The sequence below is a fragment of the Tenebrio molitor genome, chromosome 4, assembly GCF_963966145.1.
Source record: "Tenebrio molitor chromosome 4, icTenMoli1.1, whole genome shotgun sequence".
Lineage (NCBI taxonomy): Eukaryota > Metazoa > Arthropoda > Insecta > Coleoptera > Tenebrionidae > Tenebrio > Tenebrio molitor.
The window spans coordinates 17,756,966-17,780,913 of record NC_091049.1 but is presented as its reverse complement, the minus strand read 5'-3'; the positions used below and the strand labels follow the sequence as shown (position 1 = coordinate 17,780,913).

The 23,948-nt window shown below is 33.5% G+C and overlaps 1 protein-coding gene and 1 long non-coding RNA gene across 3 annotated transcripts; both read left to right on the top strand.

Annotated features, from left to right (window-relative positions):
* The first annotated feature begins 7,404 nt into the window (after positions 1–7,404).
* On the top strand, positions 7,405–8,532 carry LOC138129089 (uncharacterized). 2 transcript variants are annotated; one of them, XR_011159064.1, is made up of 3 exons: positions 7,405–7,552; positions 7,597–8,142; positions 8,203–8,532. It is a non-coding gene; the product is annotated as an uncharacterized lncRNA (long non-coding RNA). The 2 variants fall into 2 exon arrangements; XR_011159063.1 differs by having other exon boundaries at positions 7,420–7,552; positions 7,604–8,142.
* A 5,516-nt stretch (positions 8,533–14,048) lies between these two features.
* On the top strand, positions 14,049–15,845 carry LOC138129880 (chymotrypsin-1-like). Its single transcript, XM_069046191.1, has 3 exons — positions 14,049–14,154; positions 14,979–15,147; positions 15,202–15,845. Exons 1-3 carry the CDS (start codon positions 14,115–14,117, stop codon positions 15,734–15,736), a joined length of 744 nt encoding a protein of 247 aa, XP_068902292.1. The 5' UTR covers positions 14,049–14,114; the 3' UTR covers positions 15,737–15,845.
* Positions 15,846–23,948: the final 8,103 nt, after the last annotated feature.

Below are 23,948 nucleotides of genomic sequence, written 5' to 3'. Positions count from 1 at the left end.
TTCTGAGGTTATGCATTACATAAGTTTGACATAGTTTTCACCCACAGCAGAGATAACCGCCAGACAAATAATACACTTTTCATAAATGAAACAAGGAAATTCCAAATACTTATAACAATAAAATAAACACAAAACGATTCCAATGATAATATCAAGGCCAAATTAAAAGCGAAGATTACCAACAGCATCGAAACTAGGATATTATTACCAAGGGTCTTGCTGCCAACGTAATTTTGAATTTGTAACGCCTACCGCGATGCCACTTATTCTGAATTATAATATATTTAGTTTTTTTATATCGAGCCAAAGTTAGTTTCGTAAGTGACGAGAAAAACAGAAACAAATTTTACAAAGAAACTTTTGTTAGTAGTTATATAGGATGGATACTCACAATAAGATAGACATAACTCGTTCCACCAATACACATTGCAATTCCTCCCAGTGTTAGCAATGGTAGAAGTTCGGTAGGCAGATCAGAAACAATTCTAAATACCCTACACATATCAACAGAAATATCTTAGCATTTATGCATTGGTATAAATAGATTTATCCACAATCACTATATTACGAGTATAAGGTCATCATTCAATTGCTGGGCAACCTTTAATGTGTTTTATAAGTCATAAAACACGCCATAAAACACTCAAAATAGTAACCGATTCAACACATCCCCCTATTCTTTTAGTTAATGCGAAATTTCAATGATTTTTGAGGTGTCAAATGTCAAATTAATTTTGGATGACATCAGATAAAATTTCGGCGATTCTAAGTCTAAATGAGTGTGATTGTGGATAAAACGTTGTATTGCATGCGTGTTTTAGATGCATTTTATTCACTTAAGAAAATTAAACGCTCGAGCAAGCTCTCGCGTTTAAATATTCTTGCGTAAATTAAATGCTATCTAAAACACTTATAAAATAAATAGTTATTACCTTAGAAGTTCGATGTGTCTGATAATAATAAATCGAATTCTATCTTTAATGATTTGCTGATATTCTTTAGAGTAGAAGAGTGAATCGTCATCTTAATCTTCATATTTGACACACAAATACTTAACTGCCTCTGCACATAAGGTCAATTGACAGGTAACAATAGTAAGCAATCATATTTGCCCAATTCACTATGGTATGTCCAGTGACAATGAATGATAAACAGTAAATGATGTCGAGAAGGTAATGAAAGTTGGGCAGATATGTTCGAAAAAAGAACATCGCAAATTGATGATCTACCGCTCTGCCGATCGGAAATAGTACGATACCAGCGAAGATACCCAGGAAAATGTTAAGAATAATCATGTATGTTACGTATTTGGAGTATCTCATGATGCTTTCTTTTACTTGGTTAGTAGTGCTAGACGGTGACCAAAAGCAGGAACGAATGGTATTGTCCAGGGCGCCAATTTCTTTCTCGGATATGAAGAAAGAAACGTTGAAAAACACTGACTGCAAGAGAAACTTAATAAAGTAGTAAAAATAAAAACGGCACTTACCCCCGTCAAACCGAGAAAAGTAGTAATGTATTGAAAAAAGAAATCTGTGTCGAAGACTGTTATATAGAAATAAATATTCGCACAAAGTATAGAAATGTGGAAAATGAGTACGAACAATCGGATACGTCGGTAGTGTATGTTGTTGAATAATTTGATCGTCAAGAGGTGTATCCAGTGGAGAAAAGTTTCTAAAAATTAGAGAAGGATTCATATTTTCAATAGATTATAATTTGTAACAGTAAATTTCTAATTTAGGGTAACTCATAAGAGCTGATTGCAGTCACATGACTGCACTTCATATCTCCTGTTTTAAATTATTAAAACAATCTGTTTATTCTCCAGATGTAACCCTCGACCATTTATTTATTCCCAAAATTAAAAGAGCAGAGTCTTAGAAGCTTATTTTAATAATGAAGTAGAAATTTTATGGTTTTGTTCTGTCAGGAATTCTGCATTTTCAGTATTTAAACCTGGTATACATAAACTTACCTTCAATGGGTTTAATTCCAAAATAATTCATCATTTTTGTATTAGGTATTCTAAAATAAACATTCAAAATTAAATTTTTAATTACCATACACACATAAAAACAAAATAATTTTTTATTCACAAATTATTAACAAAGTGTTCACAACAACACTCTTTAATTGGTTACTTTTTTTATAAACGTACCTATGTTTACCTCGAAAATCTAGATGTTTTTAATATCCTGGCCCATTCTCAATTAGAGAAGTTCAGAAGTTTTCTGGTTTTTCAGATAAAAAGATTAAAAGGTTCCACGATTCGATTCGGAAAGTACAAGTCATTTTAACTCCGACGGGGTTAATTGAACCGTCGCAATAAATCTGCTAATGATAAGAATGCAATTTCGCTACGACACGCATCCCAGACATTTATCAAATTATGTTTTAAGGAACGAAAGGATCAGGTCGATAGGTTTTTGAAAATTCGGTCGTTTGCAATTACGATGAAAGTGAAAAATAATACAATCCACAAATAAAGACTTGTTTGGAATTTTTTTTTCCTAATTCGTCAGTAGCTGCAGGTTTGAATTATTTTGAAGAATAGATGATACAAATTTCTCAAAGGAGATGTTCGTTTTTCTATTTTGAATCAGAAGTATTCTGTCTGTCAGAAACAGTAACCAGAAGAGACACTTACCTTGAGCAACGAAGAAAGTGAACTAATGGTATAGCTTTACTTACAAGAATGACGTCTGAACAATACGACGGAAAAGGTCGATTAAGTAAATTAAGCTTATTGTAGAACGTTCCACGAAGACTAATATAAAGGCAGAAATGAGCGGTCATAAAAAATAATTAATTTAAAAACTTGAGCATCGGATTTCAATTTACCTCTAGAATATGTGTCAGTTTATGAAAATTGTTTTCCAAAAAAGGACCACAAGCCAGTAATTGGGTTTCAATAATTATGTGGATGAATTATAATGACACATTTACTAGAAAAAGGAAGTCAAAGTACAAAAAAAGAGGCAAAAGTGGATGACTGAAAACTCCAGACAACTCAGAGGCTAATGATTTTGTTGAGCAGTCTCATTTAATAAAGCCACGCACCACTCATGTAAAAACGTAAGATTTAAAGTTTAAACAACTGATCCGTCATCCGTAATCTGTAATGCGTTTACAACCGACTCTTCAACGCATACTTTGAGGTGAAATTTAAAAAAACACCCGATATGTTTATTAAAATATACAGCTTTCTCTAAAAAGAACACAATGTAGGGTTAATGAATTGTTCATTCTTTACAATAATTCCTTTTTTTTAAATATCTACGTGGGAGAAAATGATTGACGTCAATTACCAAAATAGTACAATATTTTATCTTTGTATTTGTTTGGTCTCCATTTAGTCACTGTCTGTTTTTTAAGAGCATGGCCGCCTTCGTTAAACAAAGACGCCTTCGTCAATGTTCGATGTTTTCACATACTTAGATACCCTTGAATACCACCAAAACTGCAATTTCAAATAATGAAATAGAATAATTCTGTGTGTTACTATGGTAGCATGGAAATTAAAATTAAAAGTTCACTCTTTTCGAGAAATATTTGCTCTGATCACATTAATCACACAAAATAAGAGGTTTGAATGTGTTTTTGGGAGCTTTAACAAAAAAAATGTTGTTTGTAACACGTACCAAAACGTTTTTGCAGGCTCATCTGCTATTCCAGACTCGGCTATCGCCTTGTCCGGAAACAGCAACGATTCGTCCGCAAAAACAATGTTTTAGATACAGAGCGCCCAGAAATGTGGTAGCAAGCTTTTCGATTGGTCCCGCAAGATGACACTTTTTTACAGAGGCCTTTTTTATGCATGGCAACGCCGCTATCTAAATTGAGATAAACATAAAACATTCAAATTTAAATTTTATTGAAAATGTTCAAATTGACTACCATTATGCTCAATGCATAACTGAACCCTTCGAGCAACATCTCGACAAATTTTAGTGCACAAATCGGAGGTAAAAATTGTTCGGAAAACCTCCTTAACATATTCTTTTGAAAAAATTCAAAAATTGAATGTTGCAAGATTGAACAAATTTGGCTCTTCGAAAGTGCCATCTTGTGACACTTTGTGTAAAAGTTGATACCACATTTCTGGGCGCTCTGTACTTGTAACAAAAATAACTTTTTGAAGTAAGATATTTTCCTTTTTTTCTCGGAAATTTTGTTATCAAAGGGTATAGTTTTTTTTATGCCATTACAATCAGAGAGCCATCATCATCAATAGCAAAGTTATAGCGTAGGCCGTTTTTTTTTTTAAGACAGCCTGTATATCGGGTGTTGATTTAATTTTTCCTCAAAGTAGGTGTTAAAGAGTCGATTGTGTACGCACCACGGATCACGGATCAGCTGTTTAAATCACAACCTCACTTTTTGCGTTTTTGTGTTTTTACTTTGCATACTGGCGTGTCTTCAATGCCAACTCTGAGGATAAATTTAAATGAACATGCGATAAAAACACGACGTAGGTCCCATTAACTTTATCTATGTCACAATTTTACAAACTTTTAGTTTTTATCAAAACTTGTAGCGCCAATCTACCAAAATATTACAGCATGGAAGATGTAATTTCCTTTGAAAAATTGATCCACAATGAAGACCTGACTTATTTTTACACCTCATTCCCACCAGTGACCTGGCAGTTAACTGACACGGCTAAACTTCGTCGTTAACTTTACTGCTACCAAATAATAAAAGCAAATAGACAATAATTAAGTATAGATCATAACAATTATTGTTAGGCGCAGCCAAGGAATGAAATGGAATCTTAACGACTGTAACTCTGCCCTTGCTGTAAATTCTTCCAGTCTAACCTATTTTTAAAGATAGGTATCTATGTTTGTCGAACTAATTAATCATGTCATCAGATAATTTCTTTTAAATAAATTAAATACGTTATCAGTTGGTTTAACAAATTGGCTGTATTTTATGTCAGTAAAAATTTAGGTGTCTAAATCAGATCTACACATCTTCGTCTCAGTATTAGAATCAGCAGCTTAAATTCTGTAACTTTTCAAATAATGCAAACAAGCAACCCGTTGGGTCGCTCTTCTCTGATTTTTTTTTACACTACTATCACGAAGTAAAGTTCTACTGTGCGTTTTATTGATTTTTGAAAATAGCTTCGCCTACAGCTCATGTTGGAATTTTTTCATCCTCTGGAATAATAGCCATTATACACGAGTTGAAGACTATACTTTCTCCAGGACTATATCAAGATAAAGCAATCTTTAAAATGTATTTAAAAGAACACTTATATCGTCATGGAAACAAACATATTTTCTCAATTTACATGGTAGTCATTGATCGATTGTTCCCTGTATATTTCTCTATTTCTATTCTGTTCTACTATTTTTCTATTAAGCTTTAATATTGCCACAGTATTAAGGAAAACACTTTAAAGCTAATATTTAGAACTTACCCCTAACAATGAGTAATATAAATTAACGATTTCGATTTACTCACAAGAATCTTAATAATGCATTAAAATATTTGTGTCTGGAAAAGCTAATGAACACACATTAAACATTCGATAGAGCTTCTCATTGCTCTAATTTCACCATATTTCAGTTAATCTTGACATTGATTTTTAATTTACGATAAACTAGTAATTACTTTTCAATAAGAAATATAAAGTTCCCATGAAATTTTTTTAAATTCTAATATTTACTTTTACAATTAACAATTTTAATATGTTTTGCATATCTAGGCATATTATGCGCCATTTTTAATACACCCTGTATAAAGATGTTCTAATTCAAAACCAAAAGACATGTTCTGAAATCTGAATTTAAATCATCTCTATTTCAATTTGAAACGAAGTGTTTTTTGTCAAAAACGATCCAATATTATGAAATTTTGTCAAGTTTTGGCAACAAATATTGAAAACAAAAATTAATGTAACCCCCTCAGAAAATCATACACTCTCTCAGTCGATAGGTTCTAATTGCTCGATCGTAATGAAGGCTAAATACCGTCATGTTTTGTAGCAGCCAGTGTGCTTAAAAGTGAAAAAATCACGCATTTCTGTCTCATCAAGTTCAGTTACGGAGACCTCACCTACAATAGAAGAATTAAACTTTTTGAGGAACTGTAAAAAGGTTTAGAGAAAGGCATGAGTTATTCAATTACATACCTCATCGTAATCGGAAATATCCACACGATATTTAACAAAAAAATTAAAAAAATATGTTCGTGATGAAATACCAGATGAAGAACGAAACTAAATTATTATTTTTTCTTAAATTTCTAAAGATAAGTACATACATGTATCTCTAGAGGGTTCTTCAGTTCAAGATCCAACGTTTACTTTTAACGTTAACGGTGTTTCTCAGTTTTGTTTTTTGTTTTTTGATAGCATTAACAATAAAATCGAATAATATATGAAAGTAGTTTATTAGTAAAAATGTATAATATTTATATGATATGTAAACTAAATTTTAAACAAATAAAAAACTTCTTCAAGTCCTGAGCTTTTGGCCACAGTTCCCAAAACACTAGCAGCATTTCCTCTTTGGATAGCAATACTTATTCTTTGCTGGAAATAGCTAAGGGACTCGGAAACACCAGATTTTTCAAGCAGCAACTTGCTTATATCTTTAAAAAGCTCTTTAGCATCTGGGCTCCATGGGCCAAAATTATGATTTTCTTTAATTGTACAGTATTTGCCGTGTTTTAATTTTTCGGCTGAAAGAGCAGCGGAACCTGATTTTCTTGAACAACCATCTAAATGTGTTGCAGCCAAGGTATCAACACATGTTACATCCCAAACAAGTGTTCTACCACGTTTCCAAGGAATTAAAGTAATCCCATCTGGTCTTTTACCATCTTCACGAAGCAATCCGTAAGGTTCAATAATTTTATTGCGATGATCAGAAGAATCCAAAATTTCATTAAACTTTTTGTTGATAATTGGAGCATCCCAAAGTCTTTGCAAATTAGGTGAATCAGGTATCTCAATGCCGGGACAGAGAAGCTTCCAACAATCCAAAGCTTCTGACAAATATTTGATCTCAAATGTATTGTTTAAAGGAGAGAGTATACATCCGATGAGAGCAATTGAAGAATGTATTGAAGCAAGGAATGCTACTGAAGATAAATCAGTCACTGAACGGATACCTAGTCCACCAAAATCTAATTGAAGTGATGCTTGATTCCATGAGTTTGAAGATAATTTAATGTTCAAAATTTTTTCCAAGGTTGATTGAATTTTTTCATCAAAAGCTTTACAATAATTTTTGAATTTCCAAAAAGGACAGCAACAAAGAAAATAGTTTAGTTTCGGAATCCAAAGACAATGACGTAGCAGAAATAAAGCCATATGAGGTTTTATGTTTTCGATCTTTTTCACTAGCAAGTCGAATTTTTCCAAAATTGTTGAGAAAAAATTAGACATTGCATCTTCAAATAACAGCGAACCAAGTAAAGATAAATCTTCTGCAGAGGTCTTTCTAATATCTGGAGAAAGAGATTCAAATTTCTTCAAAATGTCGATTTTGCGTTCTTCAGAAACATTAGGAGAGAGGAATAATTCACATTTAGAGTAATTCAATGATAATCCAATTTTTTCAAATTCAACTATAATAGTTTCCAGATCTTTTAAAACAGTTTCAGCTGAACCTCCTAAAGCGCCATCATCCAGATACCAAACATTAAGGTGTGACGAAAGTCTTTCAATGGTCGGGTGAATTGATAAGCTGAATATAGCAGGACCAAGGGGGTCGCCTTGTTGACAACCAACTTGGGAATAAATTAAACTTCCATTGTAAATCAGATATGAAGGAGAAGAGTAACATTGCCATAAATAAGGATAAATCAGGGGAATCTTGTTGTTAACCATTAACAGCAGGGAGTCACGTTCAACAGAATTAAAAGCATTTTTAACGTCAATCTTCAAAAAAACCTCGGCTGAATAGTTTGTTAAATATGATCTTACGGAATGCACAGCTGCTTCGCAACCACTTCTGGTACCGAAACCAAGTTGTTTTGGTTTAAGATAATTTGAAATCTCTCCAGAAAGATAATAACATCCTAATTTCGATGCAAGGCGTCTAAAAGTGGATCCAATAGCGATTGGGCGTATTCCACCATCTTTCTTAGACAGGGCGCATAAAGAAGCTCCATAGATAAAAGGTGTAAAATTCGAAATTATTTTCCCAGAGAACATAAAATTGCATAAACGCGTTATTTCAGACAGCAAACGTTGGCCAGCATCACATGAACTTTTACCAATTAAATCTTTTAGATGTTGTGGTCTTATCCCATCTAAACCAGCTGAAGAACCATTCGGAAAAGACATTATGGCTTTAAAAACTTTATCTTCAGAAACTGATAAATAATCAACATTTTCATTTGGTGCTTCAGGTAGATTAAGTGTTCTAGAAGGAGGAGGATGTGTTTCTTCTAATTGAGCAAAAGTATCTGAGTTGTTTGCTGCAAAAACATCTGACGAAGAAAGTAAACGAATAGCTCCACGGATGTCACCATCGCTAATTTTATTCTCTGCTGTTTTGTAAACGGAAAATTTTGAATTCTTTTTTTAATAAATGTATTAGGAACTTCATAATAAGAGATGTTTTCCTTTACTTTTGAAGTTAAAGATTTATCCTTTAAATTTTTAGTTGAAATATTCAAAATCCTATAAGAAAATAGAAAAAGTTCTTCCCAAGCATTCATCGTATTCAGGTTAACACAAGCATTTATCACGGAAGATAGTTTGTTTGCCACTGAAATTCGTGCACCTTTAGGAATTCTTTTGAGTACAGGATAAAATTCCTCCAATCACGGATTTCGAATGCTTAGACGTACTGTAGCCGACACAATATTCGGAGACCCAATAAACCTAAGCTAAGTACCCACAATTATGTTAACTATAAGCAGTGACAATAGCCATAAATCACCAAACTGTGAGGATTCGCTTGAAAGTTTGAAGCACGGACCGTACTTGAAAAAATCCTAATTAGGGAAAACCCGGCGGACATAGTTTCTATTCAATACAAATCAGGTGACCCAGAGTAAGTTTCTCAATGATGTGGGGTTATTTCGTCGATACTGTAAGGGTCCGAATAAGTTCGATAAATTAAGAATTTTAATTTTTAAAATAATTTCAACGAAATATTTTAAATACCGTTCTTTTGCGACGTAAATGCTGGTGAGCTGTAAATTTTATTGTTGTTTTGTCGGCAAGAGTGGTACCACATTCCTCAAGTGAAATCTGCCAACCTTTCTTTGAAAATGCAGGTACGCGCCCGAACACAATACAAAAATGAATCCTTCGGCAATATGGGGAGTCCAGTTAAAATCGGGGGTTAATTGAATTAATGAATTTGATGTTAGCAGGTTTCAAATTGAGAGAACCACCAAATCAATGTTTATTAAGCAAATTTACTTTTTTTAGCATTCTCAAATTTGTGGCATATTTGTAATTAAAGGCCGATAATTGCAAATTAGAAACAGAGCGCTTTATCGTAGAAAATAACTAGAATCGTTTGGTTAGAAAAGTAACAAAGCACAGTAGAAAGAGAGTCGGTAGAAAACACGGACAACACGGTAACGGTAAAGCCAGGTAGTCGTAGAAATCAGAGGTGTGAGTGAGAGAGAGAGAGAACGAAAATTACGAATTAATTATTAATTAGAACAGTTTTGGGGAATCAAACCAATGTAGAACAATTTTTAGAAGTAGTAGATCAACGGAATTTAGTTGCATGACATGGCATTTGCGTAACAGCGTTTCAAGCCCAATATAGGTTTCAAAATAATTCTGTTTGTTCCATTTTAATTCTGTTTGTTTCATTTTAATTCTGTGTGTTTCATTTTAATCCTGTTTAATTCTTGGTGCTGATTTTTATAATTGTATAGAGTCAGTAATTCAGTGTTCCTGTTTAATTCTCTTTGTTCCTTTTTTAATTGTGTTTGTTTCTTGATGTTGAGGTTTATTATTGTATAGAGTCAGTAATTTAGTGTTCCTTTTCAGGCTTCTAATTCAACAACAAAGTTGTACATTCGGTTTGGTCCTAACAAAAGTCTAAATTTAAACATTTAAAATAATGGTGGAAAAACGGAAACGGTAATTTCAAAAGTTCTAGAAGATATCGAAAAGGTGTCGTGATCGGCGTAAAGTAGAATCGAGCTGATTGGTCACTTTGGTCAAGTAGGGGTTGCGAAAGTGGGGTGCGCCAGAAATGATAAAACCGAATGCGGGACGCGAAACAAGGCTTCTTTGATTCACTCGGGGTTTGATCTCCAAAGAAGCCGGAGGTACGTTCGGTACCTCTAGCAGCCATTTTGAGACCACATGCTTTACATTTACAAGGTAAATTATTTCTCTAATTCTTGTACTTAAATTGTAGTCGCGGTTCAATTATTCCCACAACATTAGTTCACTATGGTGTTAAAATAAAAAGTATATTATTTTATTTAAGCATTTGATGACCACGTGACTCGTTAGAATCTTGAATTAAATTCTTTATCGCAAAGTATGTGATCTTCTAGCATTTACCGATTGGGGAAACGTGCTCTCGACAAGACGATCTAGTTAAAATTATTATAAAAAAGGGAAAATCTTAATTCATTATTCGTCGCTTTGAGACTTTCTCTCGGTCGGGGGAAGCTACCGCCAGTGTCCATCGTTCGCAATTAGCTGTTGGTCCAGCGTAGAGCACAAAGAGCCATCGCCAAATTTAGGTGGATAGTGACCCTTTAGGTACAGCTGACACGTGAAGAGAGGTACCCTTATAAGTCTGTTAGAATCTTTACCCCTTTTATTTTACCCTTTATTAGACCAGGCTAGAGTGAGAGGTTCCAGGGCAGCGCGTCGGGTTCAATTTAATTGGGATAATTTAAATCTGCATCGGATCACATAGTTCACATCTCAAACTCTCATATTGCTGTTCGCGCCAGAAACTTCTGTATTATTCATGAGTCAGATCTCAATTCGTGGACTGCGAGTCAAATTTAATTGGTTCAAATTTCCACCAACTTCTGTTGTTAAATTCATTTATTTACATCTATCATTTGTTGGGACCAAACACCACCACACTCGATTATTTGTTAAATAAAATTTAAGTGAAGTGTGCTCAATCGTTTTAATTCTAATTTCTGAAAAATCATAAGAAATTCTTAAGCGTGTTTGCAATCTCCCTTTGATTTACAACCAACCGACCCTTCCTATTGTGGGTCTAATTATGGGCACTTGGCTTGGGTTAATTGGGTGTCCGAATATTGTGTCGGCTACAGTAAACAATTCTAAGAAAGATATCCCTGATGCACCTATTTGGAATATAATTTTTTATGGTATCTTAATGGTCAGGTAACAAAAATTCCTTAATATTGATCATTTTCATTCTATTTAACTGATGTTGAAAGTGCTCTCTGTTTTGTTGCAAACATTACGCCATTCGCCTCTTCTTATTTTTAAAAATATTCTGCAACATGTCCTCAATTATATCTTCACAACAATAAGTTTGTAATTTCCTGCATTAATTCATTTACATTTTGTAATCGCTGTTTGTAGACATTATCTTTGAACCACTCAAATATTGAAAAATCTAAAGGAGTGAGGTCAGGGGAACGAGCAGGCCATTCGGGATTAAAACGTTGACTTATTTATTAAACGGTCATCATAAAATTGTTGCAATATTTGCCCTTGCGGTATGGGCTGTAGTTCCATCATGTTGAAAATAGCCAAATTGCTGTTCCTGATCATCTAACTGGTTGATAAAAACTTTTAATATTTGTTTACATCTATAAAAGGTTTGTAATGAGCACCTTATACAGGGTTATTATAAATGATTGTCCTATCGCAGTAGACAGCTTTTCTCCACTGTCAGTATCGCCATTTATCGACGATACTAGTCTCACTCATGTTATGAGGCTTGCGGCACATTCAACTACGTCACCAACGCCAACTGTGATGGGGCAGTCATTTATAATAACCCTGTAGTTATTTAAGTATCTAATATCTATGGTATAATGAAGATGTTTATATTCGACGATAACAGTTTCCACTTTGAATACTTACGAAAATTGATTGATTTATAACAATCTTGAAAGTAGCTTATATGAAATAAAGTGAAGTCTGCTTCGTTTTATACTGATGGCAATGAGGTTTTATTTATAATTAAAAGTGCATGACGTTTGTTACAAGCGGGCATTATCATTATGCTCGCTTATTATGTCCTGAAGCGTAACAAAGTGGTGTATATCGTTTGTATCCCAGACATAAATAAAGAATAAATGACAGCGAAAAATAAAGTGGTTGTTATGCGCTCTTGGTTAATCATTTCTGTAGCGTCAGTTGTTTCAAAATAATGAGGATGATAGTGTTAGATAAAGTAACTCCTTTGGTAATAATAATAATTATCTGCACCTTATAGCTAAAAAGATATCCAATGATAAAAAATGTTTGAGGGAATTTCAATAAAATTGTTGCTTTAAGTAAAATCAACTAAGCCAAAAAAATTGTCTTTTTTTATAAGCCTTTCTAAAAAAAATTTAGGTAGCTAGAAAATAGTTAAACTAACCAAAACTTTAATTACGAGTATACAATATACATAACTGTAAATTGAGGGCAAGCAGTTTAAAATAATGTGCATACTTTCTTTCCCGTCAAGAACAGAAACATTTTTCTATAGTTTTCATTTTTTCTCCACTCCAGTTTCCGCATAATCACGTCGTCAAATTTTTTAGGTAGCAACCCTTAATTGTACTTTATATGTTTGAGTAGGTTTTAAGTTCTGATTGCGATTATTTATATGCCATCTGTGACCTTGGATGAACTGATTGTTCCTGATCTATCGATGTTTAAATGAGAAAAGAAAACGACCCCAAAATTAAATCAATGAACAAAATTTTGCAAAACATTGCAAAATTTTATTTATTCATATTAAACATAACTCGATCAAGCTTGTGAGAACGTTTAGACTAGCCTGTTGTTTTGACAGCCCGTAGTAGGAAATAGTTATTTACGAAATGAGTACAAGAAGACATTTTTCGCCCATGAGCACATTCTTTGAAGCACGAGCGACGAATGAGCGAGTGCTTCATTTGCGCGAATGTGTCGAATATGTCTTCTCGCACGAAGTTCGTACAATATTTTTTGAAACGAACATTATGTCTGATTTGTCGTATACCCTTTGTGAATAGGATGGTGCTTGTCCATGTGAGTGCCAAAGTATCAATCGAATTAATAGAGATTTATTTTCACCGTTTCGAAATTTTCATCATCCAAGTCAAATTATTTTCACAATGACCAAAAAAACGAAGGCTTTTTGGATGATTTTGATGCACTAGTGCGCGAACGCCGATTTCGCGCACTAGTGCTTTAAAATGACCTGCGACCGCATAGTAGTACGCGAACATCGATTTCGCGCACTACTATGCTACCACGAAATGCCATTTTGAAGGTACTGAGATCAAAAATTATTATATGCACGCCGGGACGTGGTACTATTACGATCATAAAATTTTGGACATCAAACTTCTGTCACATTAAAAAAATTACTCTAAATCATGCTTTATTGAAACTGTCACATGAAAGATGAAATTGTTGTCAATTTGACACCGGTTTAAAATATAATTTTTTAAATATGCGAGTACATTTGGGTATTTCTTTTATATTTTTTATTAATTAAAAGCTCGTTCTATTCCATTTGTCTGATTTTTACAACTTTTTTAAAATTTTCTCGGTAAATCTGACATTCACATTTTCAAAATTGACACAATCAAAATTGAGGTTATTAATACATAAGGGTCGTTTTAGAATGTAAGACAGTACGATGACATTAGTGTCCAAAATTTTTTGATCGCAATAGTACGAGTATGTTCTTTACCTGTAGAAACTACAATTAAAAATTAAAAATTTTAAATGTTCATCAAATATCTTTATTTCTTTGATAAAACTGGGAACCATAAATAAGTTTGCAATGTTTACAATTTTATGAAAACGGAACAGAACGAAAAAAGTCAGAGTAGTGTTGGAATCGCAGGGTATATTGTAGTAAAGTATGGTTAAATTAAAAATATTAAAACGTGTAGATAGTAGTCGTTTTATAAAAATAACCGTACTTTGAAACCTTGTTAAAACTTGTACTAACAGTGAAGCAATAATGAGGACAATAGTGTTGGTTTTAACTCTGACATTTTCGGGTAAGAATTACATTTTTTTTCACACCGTGCCAAGGAAGTAAACAGTGAAATAATTACATATGTATGTATGATCAGTCCTGCTCAAAATTATGCCACAAATAATAACAAAATTGATCCTCGACTCTTTTGCTTCTAAGTTATATCATCACAGTCATTAGTTGTTATGTTTTTAAGTTTGGTGATGTCGTCGAAAACCTCATATCAAAATTTTTTAATTAAGTTAACCGAAAACATAGTATGTTTTTATAGCACACACGGATTTTGTGTCATTGAAAGAGAGTTAACACGAGAAAAAGTTGTTATTGAGAAATACTTTCCTGTCCAACTAAAAAGAAGTAAAAAATTAATTAGGTTCAATATGGGATAGGCATCATTCAGTTATAAATATGTAATAAATATAATTATTGAGTATAGTGAAATTTTTTTAATAAACAATTGTCAGTGTCAAAATGAAGTAAAAAACCATACTGTACCACCCTAAAATTTGGACAAACGGACCAGCTGTGTAACAATTTGACACCAAATCATGGTTAAGGTTATGTTTACTTCACTTCCCGTACCTTTCTTCCGTGAATTCATTTTCAAAACAAATTTAATGAGAAATCAGGAGAAACCTTTTCGAATTTGAAGTAAACTCTCGCTCGTTAGAGCGCAGGCTCAGTTACATAAAAAAATGTTGACACTCAATGTGACCAATCGTATTATCATGAAAATCACAGTTTGGCTCATACCAACAAGACAACGTTTTGACAATTGTTTATTAAAAAAATTCAACTATAAGTGTTAATTTAATAACAAAGTAATCGTTCTGATTTGTTTATTAGCTATTTACTGTAGTGAGAAGGAAACAAGGATTGTTGGAGGCGAAGAGCTAGACGATATCAGCAACTATTTGTTTGTGGTAGCTTTGGTAAATAAACAAGGCGGCTTTGCATGTGGAGGAACACTGATTGACTCAAGACATATAATAACTGCAGCTCATTGTTTGAAGGGGTTCGTATTAATTAATTTTCTTTTAATCTACCACATAAAATTGAATCATTTTAGAACCGGCAAAGTAGTTGTTGGCAGCAATGACCTGATAAGCAACGGAAAAAATTATTCTGTAAAAGATTTCATAAGTCATCCAAATTACACCAGACTACCTAGCCCAGCCAACGACATAGCTGTTATGATCTTATCGGAAGATGTGTCAGAGGTAACAGAATTCCCAAAAAGAGCCACAGCTGAACTGAACGATTATGACACTCATTGCAAAGCGCTGGGTAAAGGATCCAGTAGTTTTCCTGGTAAACCCTCAAGGAAGCTGAAATTAGGTTTCGTCAAACCGATACCCCATTCTAAATGTCAAGATGAATGGAAAAAATTCTCGTCAGATTTCGCAGTTGCGGAGAAGACAATTTGTACCTTCAGTGACGATGCGGCAGTTTGTATGGGAGACTCTGGAAGTCCATTGCTCTGTAATGAAGAAGTAACAGGTGTTGTATCGTACCTGAGACCATGTGGAATAGGAATTCCGGACGTATTCACACAAGTCTATTTTTTTAATGATTGGATTGATTCCGTCATCAAAGATAATTAAGTTTTTCAATTGCTTTTAGTTTACTTCTTAAATTCAGGTGACACGATAACATGTTTTCCCTAATAAAATGATCTTAAATTTGTAATCAATACAATTACTTTTATTATAAGGGGTCTTTCCTTGCAAGTAATACGAGTAAATATGAACAAAAACCGAACACCAAAAATATTAAAAATTTGTAATATGTTAAAGAACAAATGTGTTACAGTTACTGAGAATTTCATTTTTAGAAAAGCAATACTTCAGTACTTAAAATTATTAAGATTAAAGTCTCAGAAATTCCTTATTGAATGTAAGGAGTTATGTAACTTTCAAATTCCAAATGTGTACTGTCTGAGGCAATCATAGATTATCTTGCAATATAAGTAATTTAATTTAGTTTTAATTTGCCTTGAATATTGTTACAGACCTAACACTGGAGCTGTACAAATAGTTTGATTATACTTATGAATGTATTTCTTTTAAGACATTTTTCTATGCTTAGAACTTTCGATATTAAAAAAAATGTTGTTTTTAAAAGATTGACAATGAATGCTACAGTTGCTATTATTTTATACATATTTTCACTTCATTTACTTTTTAATTTTTAAACAAAATTACGATTTTTAATTTTCTAATAACAAGCAGTTGCCAATATTCGTCAAATTTCAATTTCTATTCGAGAATTTTTCTTTAACAATTTTTAGGTGACACGATGTACACTACACTATCAAACATAAACAATTCAGAACGACGCTTCAGGGGAATAAATATGAGAAAAAAGAATGGTGTGAATAGAAAATATCGAATTGCTAGTGAAGTAGTGAAGATTCCGATTATGGTAACACGTTAAATGAAGATTTTGAAAGTTCCAAGTTAAATTTTTTAAATCATTTGAATAAGTTGGATGTTAGTTGGATAAAAAAAAATACTTTTGGCCAAAATCACAATCCGCAGTGGCATCAGGAAAGGTCTTTGCGATTATCTGCCAGTGATTTTTGAAAGATTTACATGGTGATTTACATGTGATTATTATTGATTTACGACAATGCAATCCGGATTTACGACTTTTACTCTTTGGGTAGGTAGTTCAGAAGTATAGTGCGCTGCCTAATAACCGAATTTCATCCGTTTTGTTGAAACTTTGGTTCTTTATTTTCTTCCAGTTTAATTTAATTTTCCAAAAACGAGACAGTCGCCCCGAAAAGACGCTTCTTCTGAATTCAATGCACTTTTCAGCTCGCCTTAAAATGAAAAATTGAGCAAAAATAACGTAAGTTAGTGAAACACGTTATAATTATTTTTTTTAATGACGCGATTTTTCAAAAAATTGCTGACTATATTTTTTGTTAAACATTAACGTATCTGATGGAGCGACTGTCCTACTTTTATATTAATATTTTGGCGCAATTGTACTCTATTTGCTTGTTTACCACGTCTATTTCCAAGACGGTAAGCTCTGTTTACTCGTTGTTAACGATAAACTGGACGGTAAGTAATTTTTGGTGTTCTAGCTAGAACGGTAAGTAAATTTTATTCAAAATTAATCGATTATTATAATAATTTTTATGTAGGCAGAAGTTGAAGACAAGTTATAGGGGCACTTTCTGGAAACTCACAAATCTCTTGTAGTCGGCCTTCCTTGCCGCTGCAATGAAACAATAGGTATTAGCACACTTGCCGCAATATTAGAATTGTGAAAATTTTCATACCCCGGATTTTCCTTGTCATCTTGATTACATATTGAGGTCGTTGGTTTCGAAAATTCTTCATTTATGTAGACAGAAGTTGAAGACAAGATGTTAGCACTTTCTGGACACACACACGGCTCTTGTAGTCGGTCTTCCTTGCCGCTCCAATGAAACAACATTAGCGGATTTGCCGCGACATTTGTATTGTCAAAATTTTCATACCTCGTGTTTTCCTTGTCTTCTTGATCACATATTGAGGTCGTCGGTTTCAAAAATTCTTTAGTTGTGACGCCATGAGGAATTTTTCTTGCAAATTGAATCTTGTTTTCGACACAACCTTCAATGTATAATAGGTGAACTTTGAGGAAACGAGTGACTCCTAGTCCTAGCGTTCGCTGGATTTCTCACAAATCAAGAAACACGATGTGAAGGGAGTCGTATCGCATTGCATTCTAGTTAGGAATGTTTTGAAATAAATATTCAATCGCGCAAAAAAAATACTTTTGTAGTATGTACTTAAGGAGATGCTGGTACTAATGTAGCATTAGCATAATACTTAGAAAACCATAGAGAATAGTACATTTTTCAACAAGCATATAATGATGGCTATTACGAGTATCCAACAAGATTAAAATTCCAACACGAGCCGTAGGCGAGTGATGAATTGTCCGAGTAAATAATAGCCATTATACGCGAGTTGAAGATTGCGATTGTGCGAAAAACGTTGTGGGATATACGGTTAGTAAGTCCCATAACAGAATCTTGGAAGTTGAAAAATCTCGACTTCGTCTCAATTTTTCAAACTCTTTCTCGATTCTGTTATAATGCACTTACTAACCTTATATCCCAATATACTATACCAGGATTTAAAATTTTCATTTTACTGAAAGAATTTACTGCACTATCACGAGTTCCACCATCTTCTTCCCCTGGTCAACCTCTGCACACTTTCGGCAAAAAACCGCCGATACATTCGGATGAAATCACGTTCGGTATGATTTTCCGGCCTAATCTTGAAATGTCTGATTATTTGGTCTGACAAACAAGCGTAGTTTGGTAAATTGACTTATAAGTCTAACGAATAGTAAACTAGTGATTTTATAAGGATATGATTATTTTTGTGAGTAGCTTCTCTATCCCACGAGAGAAACTTATATCTCTACGATTTTCTAAGCGTATGCTAATGTACTTAGTACTAGCATCTCCATAAATACAACAAAAGTGTTTACTTACATTTTATGAATACCGGTGTAAGCATTTACTTAAAAAAAATATAAGTATAAGTGTGTTCTATTTTCTATGAATATCACAAATTATTCAAATAGAAACCCAAAAACATGTATTTATTGACCGAAACAAGATGATAAATGACAAATAGATATTTCTGTTTGAAAAATATAGGTTTACAGTCATGAAATAATGGACGGTGTATGCCTTGTTATTAATCATATTAATCAATGCACCGTCAAAAAATATTGGTAATGACCACAATTTTCCATCTGGCAGTTTGCTGTGATACAATATAATACCAAGTTGTTCTGCTATGGATTTGAACATTATTGAAATTTGTTTCCACATTGGAAAAAATTTTGCTGTTACGCCGTCCACGCTCGACAATTACGAAGCCAGCTTTTGGCAAAGCACTTATAATTTAATGGTGTTTTTGTTTTTTACTGCCGGTTCAAGTATTTCTCTTTACTACAGAGCACCTGCCTATATACAATATAACCCAATACAACTGGTTTTGTGGGTATTTACAGACGTTGTTCGCTATGTCCATAACGTTTACACACTGGTGGTGGTGATAATAATACAAAGAGCCAAGTTGTTCAATTTGATATTCAATCTGAGAGAAAGCTTTTATGGTATGGATCAAGAGAGTGAATCCTTACAGAAATCTTATTATCTGACCTTCATACTGGCACAAGCATCATTTTGTGTTGTTATAAGCTTTATGTTTTACATTTGTTATGTCAGTTACAACTTATACGAGTCAATTTTGCTCTACTTGACTGAATTTCTTCAGTTTTACACGCAATTCTTCTTCATAACGTTCTGTTGTGTGGTCGTCAAAATGCTACGGGCGAGATATCAGAAGACTTTGTCAAGTCGAGTGTTCAGTTCCTGTGCAGCAAATTTAAATGAATTAAGAATTTTGAAAAAGAAGATCTTCACACTCAAACAAACCGTTGACATATTCAACGACATTTTCGGCGGAACGGTTCTTTTAAACATACTTTTCACTTCATCGAAAAGTATTGTTTATTTGGATCGCATTCTCAAGACTCAAGATGCATCTGCTCAGTTTAGTTCCGCTTTTAATATTTTTCTTCACGTAATTCAAGTCGCAGTGTTAGTTCTTATGTGGGTAAGTAGATTTGTGGAGTTTATGTAAAGCGGATTGAAAGATTTGTTTCACAGAGTATGGTACTGCAAGTAACATTCTTATGCGATGCCATCTTAGAAGATTTTGATCAGGCTCTGCGAGATTTATATAAATCCAAGCTTGTCCAAACAGATCTAAAGTGGTGTAAGAGAGAGTTTCAGAAACTGGTACAGCTGTTTTTAGATAATCGACCTAAATTTACAGCCGCTAGATTTTTCACCATCAATAGGTCTACGATCCTTCATCTCATAAATTCCATAATAACTTTTTTGATTGTGTGTATCCAGTTCAAGAATTAAATTATTTTCATTTGATTGTTATAGCCAGACACTGTTGCAATAAAGTAATTGAAAAATAAATATTGTAAATTGTTTCTTAAATTCACGGTTATACAAATACTTTCTCGATATAGCTGACGAGTGACGTGTTATATATGGTCTTTATAAATGATTGTACCATCGTAGTAGGTGTTGGTGGCTTAGTGTAATGTGCCGCAAGCTTCATAACATGAGTGAAACTAGTATCGCCGCAGCGCTGCTGGCGGTAGTGGAAATCTGTCTATTAGTTTGTTTAACGTTGCGAGGCTGCCGGCACATCCAAAATTTTTGTGGGTTTGCAACGCCAACTACGATGGTACGGTGTTGTTAATCATGAAAAATGGCTCAACCGTGTTTTATTATAATTCAATAAAATTCATGTAATATCCAAAGCATAAAATGTAACCCTGATAATTAAACGATTATTTTGATATAAAAACTTTTACGTACGTTAGACCCGGTAGTTAATACGATTAGTTTTAACATAACTACTTTACCGCTCGATATTTCAAAACTAAGTGCTTGACACATCAGTGCAGAACACACCTCAATTATTGATTTGTCACCGGTGACCTAAATTCTTTTCGAAAGCATTTAGATTTAACGTTAATTTGTTTTGATAGTTCGGTAAATAAAATTAAATTGGATGCCTGTGTTATTCTTATTTGTCGAAATTTAGGGATAATTGGCGATGGGAAAATATTCCACAGCTGTGACAAATTATTTTGTAAACAGTTACAAACAATTTTCGGTGGATGAAGTCAAGAAAAAAATAACCACACAGTGCAAAGTTATTCATATGTCTTTCTCTCATCTCCAACTATCTTGCTGAAGTAGACAATAAGCAAAACTGTTCGAAAAATTAGAGGAAATATGTAATACATACTAAAAATATCTCACAATGTTTACAAATTCGTCTTAAACTGAATAATTACAATCAGAAATGTAATCATTAGGTACGTACAAAATACTGAACAACGTGGACTTGTTAACAGAGAAAAATCTTGTAGTATTAAATTCAAAACGATTTTGCCGTATATGTAGGCCAGTGATCTGAAATTTTTGGAGCCATACAAGATATCATCGTGTCGATGTCGAGAAGTGTCCTGAAGTAGGTTGTGGAAATATTTAAAAGTGTGGTCCAGCCAAAAATGTCATTGTAGGTTTTGACTGCATTTTTCAAAATTAAGATATTGTATTTAGTCCTTCTCACGATATTTAAATAAGAATGGTATTCCAACTTTTGTAACGACGCTTGAGTCAACAAATAATTTTGATATTTGCATCGCGACAATAACATCTCCAGGATAGTGCAGCGCAAAGGTGCGTCAAATAATTGCAGATAAGTTTCAGTGCAAACCATTGCATTAGCCAGCACGGAATTGAAGTCGAGGAAAAATGAATCAACAGCATTTCCAGCTATTATTAAAGTTAAAACGACCAATTGACAAATTGAATATAATATGTCTTGAGTTTGTTCTTGTAACATTGGGTAGTTGCAAGACATTCTACCAACTTAATCCATTTGGAATGGTTGTATATTTTCATGGTTACGAAAATATAAGAATTGTGGAGGCAGTAGGCTATAGTTGTCAAGAGTGCCATGATCAATTGAGTAGTCTCGGATAAACTGTCCTCCTGACATATTTGTGGTTAAGATGGCGAATAAGCAAAAACTGTACATTTTCTGATGACAACTTAAATTCCTCTTCAGTTTTGCTAAAGGAGGAGTTAAGGAATAGTATATTAAAATATAAGTTGCAGAAGGCATCTATTCAAGCACGATATTTGAAATTCCGAAACGAATCGCGTAGTGGCGAGTTGAGGAACAAATGAGTGCTTGAAGGACCTTCTGCAACGAATCTTTTATACTATTTTTTCTATTTTGCCCCTTTATACCATTTTATAAATAAAAAAATAAAAATTTTAAATGTAGGGAATTTTGCGATGGTTGGTGACATTTTTTTATGTGGCATAATTTTAGCCGGCTGTGAAAAAAATAAATTTAAAACGCCAGATTTTTTTTATTTTCGAATTTGATGTTTGAAAATGAATGCTTAACCAGATCAATTGCTTTCAAATCCATTTTCTAGAAGTTGAATTTAAATTGTTACTAATAATATCTGCATCACCAACGTTCCTCATTCGAGGGCAGAAAATTGTCAGCTGAAAGCTACACAGGTCAATGTCGATGAATTGGAAGTACATTATTTGTAAATATGTAGATACAAACACACTTTACGCAAATGTGATTTATTTTATTTTTTCTTTAAAGTGTCCGATAAATTTTATTTTACGTAAACAATCATTTTGAAGAAACTACTTCCTATTTTAAGATTTAATGCTCGAGTATACTTAAATGCATAGAACTAATTTCTTATCGGAATTATTTTTCTCCATGACGATTAAATTATTTTTTTTGAACACACAGTAGTGTGTTCAGTAGTGACCCAGTTTAAAATTTAAAATTTAAATTCCCGGTACCGCCACGAGAGCGGGATAAAACGAAAATACTAGCGGTTGAACTAGGAACTAAAAGGAGGGTTGGCAACTCTGAGGGAGAGGGGGATGAGGCGGTTCGCGCGCGATGGCCGAAAGGGTAGTTCCACAGCCATCTCTACTTACAAGCCGTGAAGTTAAAATTGGCAACACCGCTTAGTCGCCTTCAAGTGGGTCTACGCGCCAGGCCGCTCAAAGCGCATTATCTAGTTAATTAGTTTTTTAGTAGGTAATTTTTTTAAATTTTCTTTTTGTCGCACGAAAAACACATTCTCTCTTCCGACTAGACGGACAAATACTGGACTCTCGTCGCCCGTCGTCCGGATGATGATCAATTACGGAAACATTGAGGATACGGTTGACATATTTTGTTGTGGCATCGATGCTATCAGGAAGTTGTTCGAGACCAGCAATAGAATGCTAGTTGCTTGGTATGGCTTGAGATGGTTTTGTTAATTCTCAATGGTGGTTCCATCGTTTCCTTTGGTTTCTGCTTTAGCTTTGTCTCTTAATTCATATTATAATTGGGACATCCTGTTGGTCAACTTATCAAAAAAAAAAAAAAAAATTCATATAGTAATGTAATGAATAAAGGATGGATAAAAGGGAAACGTATAAAAATAGTAGTTTATTTAACGAGTTTGCGTGTAAATTGGACCTTTTTTGGCATGAGTGGGCCAGTTTAAAACGCGAATGAAACGCGTTTTAAAGGGCCACGAATGCCAAAAAAGGCCAAATGTACACACGAACGAGTTGAATACAACGTTTTTTTGTTCGACTAGCTTCTTAAAGGCTCAAAATTCGCTTAAAATCTTTAAAATTAGCTTTCGTTTTGACAAGTTGTGACATTTATCAAAATCCGTTCACACAAGAGAAAATTCTCAAATTCTGACAGTGTCGAACAAAAAACATTATTAAGATTTCAACGATTTTAATACGTAGTACAATGAGGGACATGGAATCCTGGGCAGTCTGCTATTGTCATTTCAAAAAGTGTCAATGTAAATGCACATTTACTGTCATTATGATTGATATTTTCAAAAAAACTGTCAAAATAATTTAAGCTTGTTTATGAGTAGCTAAGGTATGGTTTAGAAATTTTGACAACTGAATGACACATCTGTCCAGTTTTCCGTGTCCCCAATAGTACATATTCGCTAATTATTCAAAGTGGTAAGTTTTTTCTTTGTACTGCGTTTTTCATGTTGACAAGCATTATTGTTATTTTTTACTATAATTATTTAACACTATATTGCTCATAATTAATGCCGCAAGGACGTATATTTTTTCACATGCTGTTCCACATTCGCATACAACACTAAAATCAACATAAAGTTATC

Bases quoted from the DNA above. Each gene is read 5' to 3' on its own strand.
- LOC138129880 (XM_069046191.1), top strand. From the start codon at position 14,115: ATGAGGACAATAGTGTTGGTTTTAACTCTGACATTTTCGG. The intron at 14,155-14,978 runs GTAAGAATTACA...TTTGTTTATTAG, and splicing joins TTTAACTCTGACATTTTCGG to CTATTTACTGTAGTGAGAAG. The intron at 15,148-15,201 runs GTTCGTATTAAT...GAATCATTTTAG, and splicing joins GCAGCTCATTGTTTGAAGGG to AACCGGCAAAGTAGTTGTTG.